At 44.5% G+C, this 12,568-nt stretch overlaps 2 protein-coding genes across 8 annotated transcripts in view; one reads left to right on the forward strand and one right to left on the reverse strand.

Annotated features, from left to right (window-relative positions):
- The window catches only part of LOC119455795 (myb-related transcription factor, partner of profilin), a 62,485-nt gene extending 61,476 nt beyond the window's left edge, over window positions 1-1,009 (reverse strand). Inside the window, exon 1 of the mRNA XM_049669325.1 lies at window positions 910-1,009. The gene's annotated coding sequence lies outside the window, so the exon portion shown is untranslated. The remainder of the gene's footprint in view (window positions 1-909) is intronic.
- LOC119455794 (nonsense-mediated mRNA decay factor SMG9-like) overlaps window positions 1-12,568 on the forward strand; it is a 75,704-nt gene that overhangs the window by 45,804 nt on the left and 17,332 nt on the right. For 2 of the 7 annotated variants that reach the window (XM_049669320.1, XM_049669323.1), the window contains exons 4-8: window positions 5,466-5,557; window positions 6,583-6,695; window positions 7,685-7,793; window positions 10,665-10,766; window positions 11,212-11,297. In XM_049669320.1, coding sequence (XP_049525277.1) covers window positions 5,466-5,557; window positions 6,583-6,695; window positions 7,685-7,793; window positions 10,665-10,766; window positions 11,212-11,297 — 502 coding nt within the window. Of the gene's footprint in view, window positions 1-105; window positions 254-387; window positions 469-3,039; window positions 3,236-5,465; window positions 5,558-6,582; window positions 6,696-7,684; window positions 7,794-10,664; window positions 10,767-11,211; window positions 11,298-12,568 lie in introns of those variants that run through there. The other 5 variants (XM_049669322.1, XM_037717261.2, XM_049669321.1 and 2 more) reach the window with 5 other exon arrangements.

Raw genomic sequence — 12,568 nt, forward strand, 5'->3', positions numbered from 1 at the left:
GTTTGGCTTATTTTACAGCTGCCTTGAAGACTGTTTTGAACAAAGCGACGAGAAAACGCCGGCGCTGCCTGGCAACAGTGCACTTGTTTACATTTTTGTGCGTTCGCGTGCTTTCGCCCCGGTGCGTGGTTTTGGATATTCTATGTTCATTGCTCACTCTGTATTATAACATTTTCCAAGTTTAAAACTTCAACCCACGATGGCAGATCCATATGACCGTGGTTACTACAAAAAACGGCCGTACGCTCCCAAGGTACCTAATGTCACCCTGCTTATTGAAAGTGTGAAAGTGTCCTGTTTTCGCCTGCACTACTGCATCAACTCATTGTGCGTGCTTATTAGCTGCGACTAGCTTGCGCAGCACAAATATTCGGTTTCATTTTTCAGTTCCAGGAACGTGAGCAGGAGCCGGACTCGAGTCAGCAACAGATCAAACCCGTGTTCATACTCGCCAAACACCCGGACCGGGTGAGTAATCGTGGCAGTGTTGCAGGCGAATAACATATTTCAGCATTCACGCTGCTAAGCATCATTCTGTGTGTGTTTTAAAATGGACCGCTAAAGCGGCAGTTCTGTTTGGAACACTGCTTAAAATAAGTTTCTTGTCATTGACCAGTCTTTCGAAGTGCAACTCTTGTTCCAACCAGGATTTATGCAAAAATCGCGTTCATTAACACGTTTGCTTTGACATCACTGGAGCAGTGACCCGAAGGCTCAAACACCCGCATTTTAAGTAGCACGGGGAAAGATACACAAATGACCGACACAAACCACGAAAAACCGTGGCAGTGTTCCGATTGCATGATTATGCCGTTTCGAACCGTAGTTCCCTCATTTCGACTTCTCACTCGTAGCCCACAGATCCCAAAGGCCGTGTTGGTATTCCCGCTGATGCTGGGCTACACTTACGTGGCGTAGCGCCGTAGGTGACCGGCCCATCGCTGCCGTTGTAGCTGGTTTCTTGACGGAACGCCATGTCGACTCGACCGTAGCCCCTGTAGAACCAGTTTAGATCTGGGTGTCCGAGCAGTCGTTTTTGAAAGCAGACACGCCGTTCTGCATTTGCCGTCACGTACCGCCTAAGGCGTCGTGTCAGCGGCTTCTTTTCTTTGCTTTTTTTATATTATTATTCACGTTCCTTCTGGTTCGACCGGGACCCGCATCATTAAGAATCACTGCACTATGGCGCCGGCGCCGCCGCTGATGCTTGCGCTTTCATTATATATATTTTTTTTACTTACCTATTTATTTATTTTTTCTCTTCGGCACGATCTTGTACACGCACCGCCGGTGTGACGGTGGAGGGAACGGCTGGGCAAAGGTCAGCGCCCCGGTAGATGCGCTGCCGTGTGGGACGCGTGAAGCCAAGCTTGCAGAGTTCTTCCCTGATAATAGTAGTGAACGAGTGCATTGTTGCTACCATTTCAGAACTTCGCACTCGCTATTGCCAATGATACATACTCAAAGAAATGATTAGACACCGTTTTAAGCAGCAGCACTAAGGCAGAGTTCACAACCGTTGAAATCTGGACAAATAAGAAAATCCCATTTCTTAACAGACCTCGAAGAGTTCTGAGCAGTTCAGACGATCCGATTCACATACGCTGCCATCCTCTATACAAGCCACATTGTCTGTTTAATAGTTAAAATGCAATTGTTATCTTCCTTTGCAGGAATGCTGAGAGGTGCTGACTATTATGTACCCATGAGAGTTTTGACATGTGAAGCAACACTTGAAAGAAAAATTACTTGTTGCAGGAAACACGAGTACATAAAGCAGGAACAGTATATCTTTTGCAGTTCATTCCTCTTGCTTTGTTCTCTTGTTGTTCTTCATTGAGGCGATGAGTCCATTTCATGCACTGCGATTCAGTGATGCAAACCACTGCAATGAATTGTGCAAGGCTGCAATCAAGAAAGGGTTCTTTTAAATCAATGCTCCGTGTTTGAGCGTTATTTATGGCAATCGCTAATCTTTCTTCTCGTAAGCATGACCTCTTGCTGAAACATGACCATGAACCCTGCACTGCAAGCCACTTTTTGGCTGGTCATCACTGTGCCACTGTAAGAACATACAGATCTTAAACAATGTTGGAATCTAAATAATGCGAAGCTTGTTATGTTATTGAGGTAGCCGCAGTAGCACACGAGCACAGCCTCGTAGTTGTTAGCTGTCTGTGTCATGAGGACAAAGGCAATCTATGATGCTTGTCGAATGAAGAATGTTGAGAGGTGTATGCACAGATAAATAAGAGTCGTGTACAAATGCAGCTAAGGCCTCCTACACCTTGTGTCATCGTGGCATATTCATTCTGAAAAGAAGGAGGAGACGGAACAAACTTTATTCTATATGGGTATATAAAGAAGCACCCAATCAGATTTGCTATTTTGTAGCTATGCCCTTTTCACTCTTCAGAGCACTGCTACTGCATGCTCTGAAGAGTGTGTTTGTCTGTCTGTGCAGTATATTGCATGCCAAGGGTCAGACTCACACGTAACTCTTTTGCAACATTTATCTTAGGATGGCCCATACACATTATTGCCCCTTTCACTACTTATTGCAGCGATTCCTGTAGTGCCATCAGTAATGGCGGGACTGCCACAGAAGGTGCCATTGTGCCGCTTCTTAGAGTTGATGTATGCTAGCCTATTCCTGTTACTGTCACCACAAGTGCCACAGGCTAGAGCAGTTGAACTCAATTACAATTGAACTTCTCTATAACAAACACAAGTAAAACAAATGATTAGATATTAGGAATTAAATCAAAATGTTTGTCACCGATATCAGTATGTAACAAAATTATGTTTGTTATGAATGTCTGATATAACGAAGGTGTGGCACCCTCCAACGGTAGCCAAGGAGGCAAGCACCTCCCAACTCTACCGACAGAGGGCACTACAAAGGTATTCCGGTTTTCTTATAAGAAGGTGTGACTGTATTACTCAAATATCTAATGGTCAGTAACATGATACAGTGGGTGGAGGGTAAAAAAAATGAAAAGAATAAGGAAGAAAACGTTGCTTCCTTGGTCTGAACAGGGCTCTTCCTCCCAGACTCAGTCACAGGCTGGTGGAGATGCAGCTTCTGGAGACACATCAAAGCCTACCGTGCTGCTCAGCAAGGCATCGTCAAGGGCGGAATCCCCGGCATCTTCGTCAAGCGCATCCAAAGATGATGTGCAACCATCTGCATCTGTGGGCACCAACACATCTATCAAGCAGCCACCTCCCGAGAGTGAGTGTACTAAGGTTTGGGGGACCCATGACAATGGGATCAGCAGTAATAGCATTCTGTTGTTGAACACGAAGTCACAGTTTTGAAGTCCTTCACAGTTTTGAAGCTTGTTTACTGAAATGCCATATGTTAAAGGGCCTCTAATTATTGCAATTAATCTGGAGCTCTCAATTATGGTGTCTATTATAGCCAAAATGTTACTTTAGGATGTAAAAGGTAATTGATTATTATTATTATTATGCATCAGGGTATGACATTCTCACTGAAAAGGAGTGTGGTCATGTTCATAGCATCTTAAGAGCATTGAGTTGTCATTTTGTTGCATGCCTCACTGCATTGTTTACGAGGGAGTTGGGTGATTCAAACAGCCCAGGCATTTCAAAACTATGACTCTATGGCCATATGTTTGAGTTCACTGCAGGTGTCCTTTATTTGCCTCGTTTACTGTAAACTCACATGTATAATCCTCAATAAAAACCTAAACGCTTCTGAGGACACAGAGAGGGCACAAATTAAACTCGGTGTAGCTTCTTGACATTCCAAAAGGCATTTTAATGGAGCCTCAACTGAAGTCGAAATCTGCACTGCTGTGAAGCAGCACCTGAAGAGAAAAATGTTAATGTACATTTGCTTTACATTGCCATAAAGCCATATTATGCATGAAGACTAGTTCATTATTAGCCTTATCCGTGTTTCTACATTTCATTTCCCATAGTTGGCACACAATTGTTGTTAACTTCAACATAACATGCATGAATCTGTTGTTATTTTTTTGAGGTCAGACAGGGGTTTTGCTCTAATGTAGAATAAAAATAAAGCATGTTAAGTTTGGTTTGGAGAGCAGGCCTAATGGTGGGAGTTCGGAGACGCCTCTGAGGGCAGCAAGAAAGTAATGGAAACAAGCATGGCACACAAACATATATTCAGACATAAAAAGTGCAAATACAAGGACACAGGGCATGGGGGCAGGTGAGAATTCTAATAAAGCATCCCTACAAAGTGTTCCGAGTAACACAGCACGCTCACAGTTTTGCTGGCATCCCAAAAAGCTGACGTGGTGTGTCGCTCGACGAAGTGCTCGAGGAGAGATGGCAGGCAGGCTTTTGCAGACCCTTATGCATCTGCTGGGCGACAGGAGTAGGCAACGTGCCATTCTGAAGTCTCCTCGGGCGTTGGCACTCGACCGGGTCTCTCCGACAGTTGTTGGCTTCCATAACGTGTACGTCTGACCTAGCCAATGCGTCTTCCCCTCTCCTCTTCTCAGCTCCGTCTGTCTCTGCTGATGGGGTCTCTTCTTCTGTAGGCTGATTGAGCCACGTGTTATTTGTGGATTCACTGCGCACCCTTGTACGGTGTCTTAAGGGCGTAATGGCATACACAGAAGGGGACAGAGTGAAGAAACAACAGGACACAGTGCTGTGTCCTGTCAATAGTGCTGTGTCCTGTTGTTTCTTCGCTCTGTCCCCGTCTGCATGCACTGTTACTCCCTTAAGATGATTTACCCACTAGCTCATCAAGCCATCGTTGTGAACATCTACGGTGCTTCTTGATTTCTTGTTTTCTTCTTGATTTATTCTTTTCCCGTCCCACGAGCACACGTGCAGCGAGGCATCATCCTTGTTGTGGACGATGCACGTGCCTCGCTGCACGTGCTTGCATGTTTATGACGCCACTTCGTTGTCATCTTAGAAGTGTTGCTCAGCACATTACCGCACGCGTCAAACAAAAAGGTCAGGGATTCGTGATTTATCATACGCGCTAGTTTAGCTTATCCTAAACAGTGTCCGAAGTCAGTGTCAAGATGCACTAATGGCAACAGCGGTTCCCTCTTGTTTTGTCTTCTGCAGAGGGGTCATTTATGCTACAGAAAGAGTTAATTGTGGCCTTTAAGCATGCGCCTAGCAATTCGCAAACACTCGTGCATTTTAGCAATGTCGAAGAAAACTGGTTTAATATTCTGAATCAACACATTTAAATTAGGTGCTGAAAATATTATTCCTATAAATTGATTTAAAAAATTGTCTCCTGCAAACTGAACAGCTGGGCGGCCTTGGTTTGATTTCCCAGTTGATTAAATGCACACCTTTTGCACGTAACTTTGATAAGACAATTCCAAGGTCTCTCTCTGTTCTTCTTCAAAAGAGGAACTTTTAGTTCACTGTGTAAAAAGGCTAGCTGATGTAGTGGACGCCTATGGAGCTTGTGAACTTGTTTTGGCTCTTGGCTGCAGGCTTGAGTGACCGACTAGCAGCACCTCCTGACATGGCTGCCCCCGTCAAGTTTATTGATGATTCCTTACAGTGGTGTGATAATGCACTTGAGGTATGCCTGCATTTTTACAGCTGGGCTTTGTTCTGTGTTACCCCATTAGTCCTCCCATTTTTCTTGATAACGCTTGCCTCTGGTGACTAGGGCCATTGCTGATTTTTGTTAAATGCAATGGTGCCTTGTATGATACCAGGCACTCTTACATTGTCTAGAAACAAGATCTAACAAAAGATTCGTGCAGGTTTCAGTTGGTGGCTTAAGTTTTTTTTCTGTTCAATGCGTTTTGTGTTGCTGCTAATTCATGCAGAATTAACTTGTGACTTCAAAGGGCCCAACCTAATGAGTATATCATGCTCAGTTTTGTATAGACATGAGCTTGAGATCAGGTGATGAGATGCTTCTTGATGTTGCCCAATCTTGAAGCTCATGTGCTGGGGTCACAGCGTTTGTACATATAAGGTCACGTGAGCATACATTGCAGTTCTGTATGGTACAGTTGGACTAATTTGCACCCTTGCTGCTTTTACCTTCTGTTGCTCTCTTGCATTGCCACAGGTATATGCCTGGTTTTGCGCTCAAGTGTCTGTATTTCTCCTAGGACATTGATAGGCTGGCTTTTCTGCAAAGCTTAGTCGCCTGTAAGAGGAGCTTGTTGAATCTTTAAAGCAAGAAATTGGGGGGGGGGGTCGGGGAGAATGGTCTTAGTGCTGTAATCCAAGCAATATCATTAGGGGCTTTCTCAAGCTGGCTATTTAACTTAGACATGTCGCACTATATGCGTGCAAACACAGTAGATTCACTAATACCGCAGTAATTTCCTAGTATATACAAGTCCTAGTATATGATATATGTCTCCGTGACAAGCTTCATTGTCTGTGCTACACTTTTAGTGTTCCTTGCTAGAAGGCCCTCAGGTGCTAGACATTTTGTGTTTAATTCTTGCTGCTGAACCTAAATTTCATAACTAAGTTGATTTGGTGTAATTATATTTTGTGTTTAAAGAAAAATTATTAATTGTAAATGTGACGGGCAATCTGTTTAGTGTGTATGCTTTCTTTCTTCCTTTCCTCTCTGCCCAGTACCTTGTGGACCAGCCAGACTTCTATGTGGTCGGAATCGTTGGCATGCAAGGTGCTGGAAAGTCAACTATTATGTCAATACTCGCTGGGCAGTATGGTCAAGCAGGCATGAGGTGGGTGTTATTGCTACACATTGTTTGTTGTGGCTATGTTTCTCTCGCTATCGGAAATAGGATACTGAAAGAATGGTTTCACGATGGCAAGAGGTGGTACTTTGTGGGACAACCATAATGAAACCACACTCAACATCATCCTGTGTCAATCGTCGTCTGCAGGACAAAGACCTTTCCAAAAGGTCACCGAATGCCTCGATCCTACGTCGATCGAACCAATGCTTTACCTGCAGATTTCATAATGGCATCACTTAATCTAATCCTGTGTTGCCTTCAACTACATTTTCCTTACCTTGGCACCCATTCTTGCACTTTGATAGCACATCTCTTCTGCGTGCTATATTTTAACTATGCTTTTACTTTGTTGATGAGAGTGAGGGAGAAGGCAGAGAGGTCACCTTGAGCAAGCACACCCTGGCCTTGCTCTGGTCTGAATGGTGGAGGCTCGAATAGGATATAGAGGTGTCATGAGGGATGACGACAAAGAAGGATGCACAAACGTGGTGCAAGCCAGTTCAGTACATTTCGGTTGTCATCCAAGAAGTCCTAAATATATTTTTAGAAGATAATAAAAAATCCTCAGGGTTGCACATTTAACTGAGGCCACTTACTAAAATGAAACTCAATGAAAAGACAAAGAAATAGCTGGTGTCTGGTCTTTTCATGTAATTTGTTGAACAGATACCAAGAAAGGACTTTACAGTCTGATAAGCGCTACGATTAGCAGCTCCAGTATGACCAGCACCTGCACGGGACTTACAGCAATAATAATTTGGAAACTGAACGGCAGGGAATCGCATGCATTGATTTCAGTAGATTCTTCGTCATTTTCTCAGCCCTATAATTGTCCTTGCTGGCTTTATGAGCCCTGTGACGATGAAGTTGTTCAGCCTATACTTGCATTGTCACTACTCTCATATTTCATGACCCCTACTGTCTGACTGCAGAATCTGTTCAATTTCTGGAATTATGTTCACCCGTGTGTGCAGGCAGCTGTTTCGTCCACAGAGCCGGGAATTGCGGGAGCTTGGCCAACACTGCACAACAGGTGTAGACATTTATGTCACACCAGAGAGGATGATCCTCCTTGATACTCAGGTTAGTTGCTAGATTTTGTGCACTAGTCAGAATAGGTTTGCAAAATATCTTGGAAGTGATTACAAAGTTGTACCATGTGTCCACACATGATACAATTTTCCTAATGCATTCACACCCTCTAGTCACAGATGCCACGCAACCAACTTAGATGCCAGTACAGTAGTTGCTTTGGTTGAAAAGACTGTTTTGGATCATTCTTTTGCAGCTTGTTTTTTCAGCTCTGTAGCCAGGGCCATATTGCTGCTGAACCGATCACTGACGCATCAAAGGAAGACATAGGAACGCTTATTTTGCCTGACAATAGTAGTGCAAATGCACTTTTGTAGCCACGGCCGGTTCTCTTTATTTTGGCAGGGACTCTGCTATCAGAACCTCTGTACTATTCAAAGTGGTGGTAACAGGCGTGTCATTAAAATATATGACGAGAGTTGAGAATAAAACATATGTAAAGCAGCAAATACATTCACTGTGGAGGAGGGTGCGAAGAGCACCGATTCTGAAACATTTTGGGGTGGCGACTGGCAGGTCGTGCTTATTGGCTGTGAGTATGCCATCAGACACAGTTGAAGCCACTTATGACAATCCAAAATAAATATAATGATGTATCAACGGCTGCATTTCAATGAATTTGACGATTTTCCGATACAGCTTATTGAAACTGCATCCAGATATAATAAACAATATTATATAGCATATATAGGAGCACAGAACACACAGCGAGACATGCTTGCTCGAGGCATTGTTGTGCGCCATTGTTCATAGCTTCGGAGAAGGTTAGCATGGTCATTGCCTCACATAGTGCCTGAACTGTTAAACTTTAATTGAATTATGGGGTTTTACATGCCAAAACTACAACCTGATTATGAGGCACGCCGTAGTGGGTTATTTAATGTGCACCCAGATCTAAGTACACGAGCGTTTTTGCATTTTACCCCTGTTGGAAGTGCTTGTTGGGATCGAACCAACGACCATGAGCAATTCCATAGCCTTAGTGCTAGTGCGGCTGGCACAGAAGTACTGATTCGCATGGTGCGGGATGGCCTGTTGCGTAGTGTCGTCTTGACACTGCGGTGCTTTAATGTGCCTTTGCGACTGCACGGCCAGCATCAGTTGTCTGTTAAACAAATTTGAAGGGTCTTTATTTTTCGGAAAAGGCCGTACCTCATTATACTGTACCATGCAATTTACATTTATTCAGTTGTCCGCAACTTTTGCTATGTCTAGTGGTAGCGTTGCCTTTATTGAAGTGACCCCAAATGATGCATGCTTTCTGTCATCGCCTTTCCCCCCTCTCGTGCTCATCCCACGTATCCGAGCTGTCACGAGTGAAGAACGGCAAGACTGTTATTCTCTCTTCTCATGAATTTGCCAGCTCTGCCCATTCTCTGCCTCCTTTCCCTACCTCTTTTCTACTGTTCTGTTTGCATCCCTTCTGGATTGTTGCGCATGAGTACAAAGGTAAGCACTGCAGCTACTGCAGTGCATTTGCGGGGAGCTCACACATTATTGCAGCAGTCTAGAGGATATTGGGGCGATGCCTGGGAGCTCCAAAGGGCATTGTGGCGACGGGTTGGAGAGGTCTAGTACAGTTGAACCTACTTATAACGATCGATCAGTTACTGTAACGACCACATTTCAGTGCATTTACGATTTTCCGACCCTCCCTATGGAAACTGCTTCCAGATATAACGAATGTTTTTTAAATCGTCGTACTGGGACAACGAAAGCTTCAAACCCGGTCACGGTAAAAAAAGGGCACACGTGAAGTGCCAGAGCACAGAAGCGTGACCAAACTGGGTGCACGGCGGCACACGCCCCGCTCCAGTCCAGTTGGGACGATGATACGGCCTTCGAGATGAGTGAGCGACTACCTAGCGCGGATTTCAGAAGTCGCGAAGAAAGTCTTGCATGGTCATGCATTTTCAAGGCACGCCTCCAGGGCGGAGACGTGCCGTGTACAGCGTAAACAGCATAGTGTGGGGCATGCGCTGGCAAGAAAATGGCGGCTGCGCTTGCAGTTTTGAAATGACAGGTGATCGGAACCGGGTGCCGTTTTGGAAGGGCTACACGACGCTGCATTTTGTTCTTTAGATGGACGTTTCTCATGAAATTTTTTAGGTAGGTGTGGACTCGCACCGGGAACAAAAATGACGCTAAAAATCTGGTTTTTGGACCAAAGTGCTGCCGAATTGTAATTGCTGGCGCCAGCTTCAGTGCGGTTAATTTTTTAGTATTTTTAAGGGCTACACCATACATTACGAACTCCTGATATAAGGACCACTTTTTGCGAAACTATAAGTTCGTTATAAGCAGGTTTGACTGGACCCCAAATGAGTTTCTGACATCGCCTGGCCCCTGTGCCGTGCTCCTGCTATGCGTATGCACACTCTCAACCACCCCCTGACTTGGTGTATGACAGCAGCAGTAGCAGCAGTGGAAAAGTCGAAGGAAGAGGCATAGAAAGCTTTGCTTTACAATATTCCGTGTGGCGTGATGCTCTACAGTGAAGATGCTAAGAGAGGGGAAAAAATAAAAACCGTTTCTGAAAAAGATCAAATAGCAAGTGAATATATTAAACAGTCTGCTTGGAAGAATGATCTGTCCAACGGGTATGCAAATCATGAAGACATTCAAACTAAAAGGCACAAAAAATGACAACAGGTAATGGCATAAAGATTGTTCCTGAAGTAATTGGCTTCTTTTTGCGTGAGCCCTGCTGAGGGGGCATGCTAACACGTTTCAGGCCGAGCATGACCTTCTGTTTTCATTTAACATGACTTGAATTACCCCTGGTTATTCACTTGAAATCCTTGAAAAGTCATTGAATTGCATGCCGAAAATTCTGTGGGAATCTCGGTATCTTTCTCGCAGCCTGTCATCAGTGCCTCAGTGATGGACCACATGATCCAGTTTGAGAAGAAGACACCCGGAGGTGGGGACTTTCATTCCCTGGAGAATGCTCATGTCATGCAGGTGAGGATGAGTCCCGTTTAAGCCATGCATTGTGTCGATCTTTTGCACCCTGCACTCAGAAGTTTGGCTGGCACCATTTTGTAGTGGCGCTTGTCACATACAATGCAGCATGAATATTGAATGTTGAAACATTTTGACTTTTCGTGCCCTATGACCATACTCTAGCCAGCCATTTTTCACTGCGAGAAGTTGTAAATTCTTAAATGGTAAACGTAGCAAGCCGACAAGAATTCGGGATTTGCTTGAATTGACCTATGTTTGGGTTGTTGGGTCTGAGTTGTCTGGATTTGTCTAGGTTTAGGGTACTTGCATCTTGCTACAATCAGAATGCTTCTCATTTTCTCGCACTTTCCTTGGCCTCAGTAACTGCTGGCCTTTTCTGTAACTGAATTCACCAAACGAGCCCCTCATTTTCCGAACTATTTTGTCATTGCACATTGTGCAGTCTCTCCAGATGGCCTCTTTCCTGATGGCTGTCTGCCACACAGTCATTGTTGTGCAAGACTGGTTTGCTGATCCAAATTTCCTCAGGTATGCTCATGCCTTCCTGCTTGCTTTCCTGTAGTATCTTGGAGCATGCAGCTTTTTTTTTTTTTTTTCATTTCTTTGAGTCAATAATATCAGCAAGTCTGTGAGGTTTGGAATCAGTAACAGAAGATCGTCAGACTTCTACGATTCCTCTGGCACTGAACTCATTTACTGCGACAGCAGCAGACTCGCACAGAGGAAACCGTTCTGACGAACAACTTCTTTGTGATTCACACAATGCCGTCCTCAACCGCTGCGGTATTGCCTGTTGTGGACTCGGAGGTATACAGGCAGGTGCACCACAAGTCTGGGGCACCTTGAACCTTGCCCAGATTACCCAGTGCAAATGTTTTGTGATAGGCCAGTGGCTATTGCTTTGGTCTCCAAAGTGCACGTTGCTGCAGGGACATAAGTTTCAAATAGTAGTAGCGGGGGTAGGTAGTCTTGCTTTTAGTGCGTAATTGCCTCTATGGCTACCTTTGGCACTTTTTGCTGACGTGCATAACTCCCAATGTGATGCAAGCATCGCGTAAGACATCTATGAGGAAGCTGTTGAATATCATTCGCTCTTTTGCTCTTGAGATACCCTTGTGTTGAGTAGGAAGCCAGTGTTGCTTTTCCCCGAGGACATGGTCTTTTCTGCTCTCCATGTTTATATAGTTTAATTTTAGTAACGACTTCTCATAATGGCTGAACAGGAGCATTAACAGAAATGGTCATGCCGTGGAGCCCCGGAAACAACTTTTCGGCTGCAGAACAGAACTGCCATGGCTGACTTAAGAAGTCGCAAGCATCTATGTTGAGGTGGCTGTAGACCACTACACATTCATCGTCTATCCCCATACTCGAACACAATGCAACTTGTGAGTGGTAACTACATCTGCTTGTGGGGCGTACTTACCGAAGTAGTTATTCAAAGAATCGCGCCGTCTATGAACACCCGGTGGTCACCCCATATGCTCGAACCATTTCATACTGAACTGGTAACCGTTATTAATCTTTTCGGTTCTGGTTTGGTTCTGGTTCAGGCACATTCCAAGGATATTGGTTCGGGTTCAGTTCCCACTAAAGTTCCGGTTCAGGTACAGTTTTCGGTTCGGGTTTGGTTCGACACCCTGATGGAAATACCATTCGAGTAAATTATTCATGACAGTGCATCAGCAGTACTAGTGGGTGGCATGTGCTATTTTGGCAATGTATTGGTGGACCAGTGTTTCACTTCTTACCTGCAGGCCTATTAGCTGATTATGACCACTGAACCAGCTGACATCGAA

The sequence above is a fragment of the Dermacentor silvarum genome, chromosome 6 (assembly GCF_013339745.2).
Source record: "Dermacentor silvarum isolate Dsil-2018 chromosome 6, BIME_Dsil_1.4, whole genome shotgun sequence".
Lineage (NCBI taxonomy): Eukaryota > Metazoa > Arthropoda > Arachnida > Ixodida > Ixodidae > Dermacentor > Dermacentor silvarum.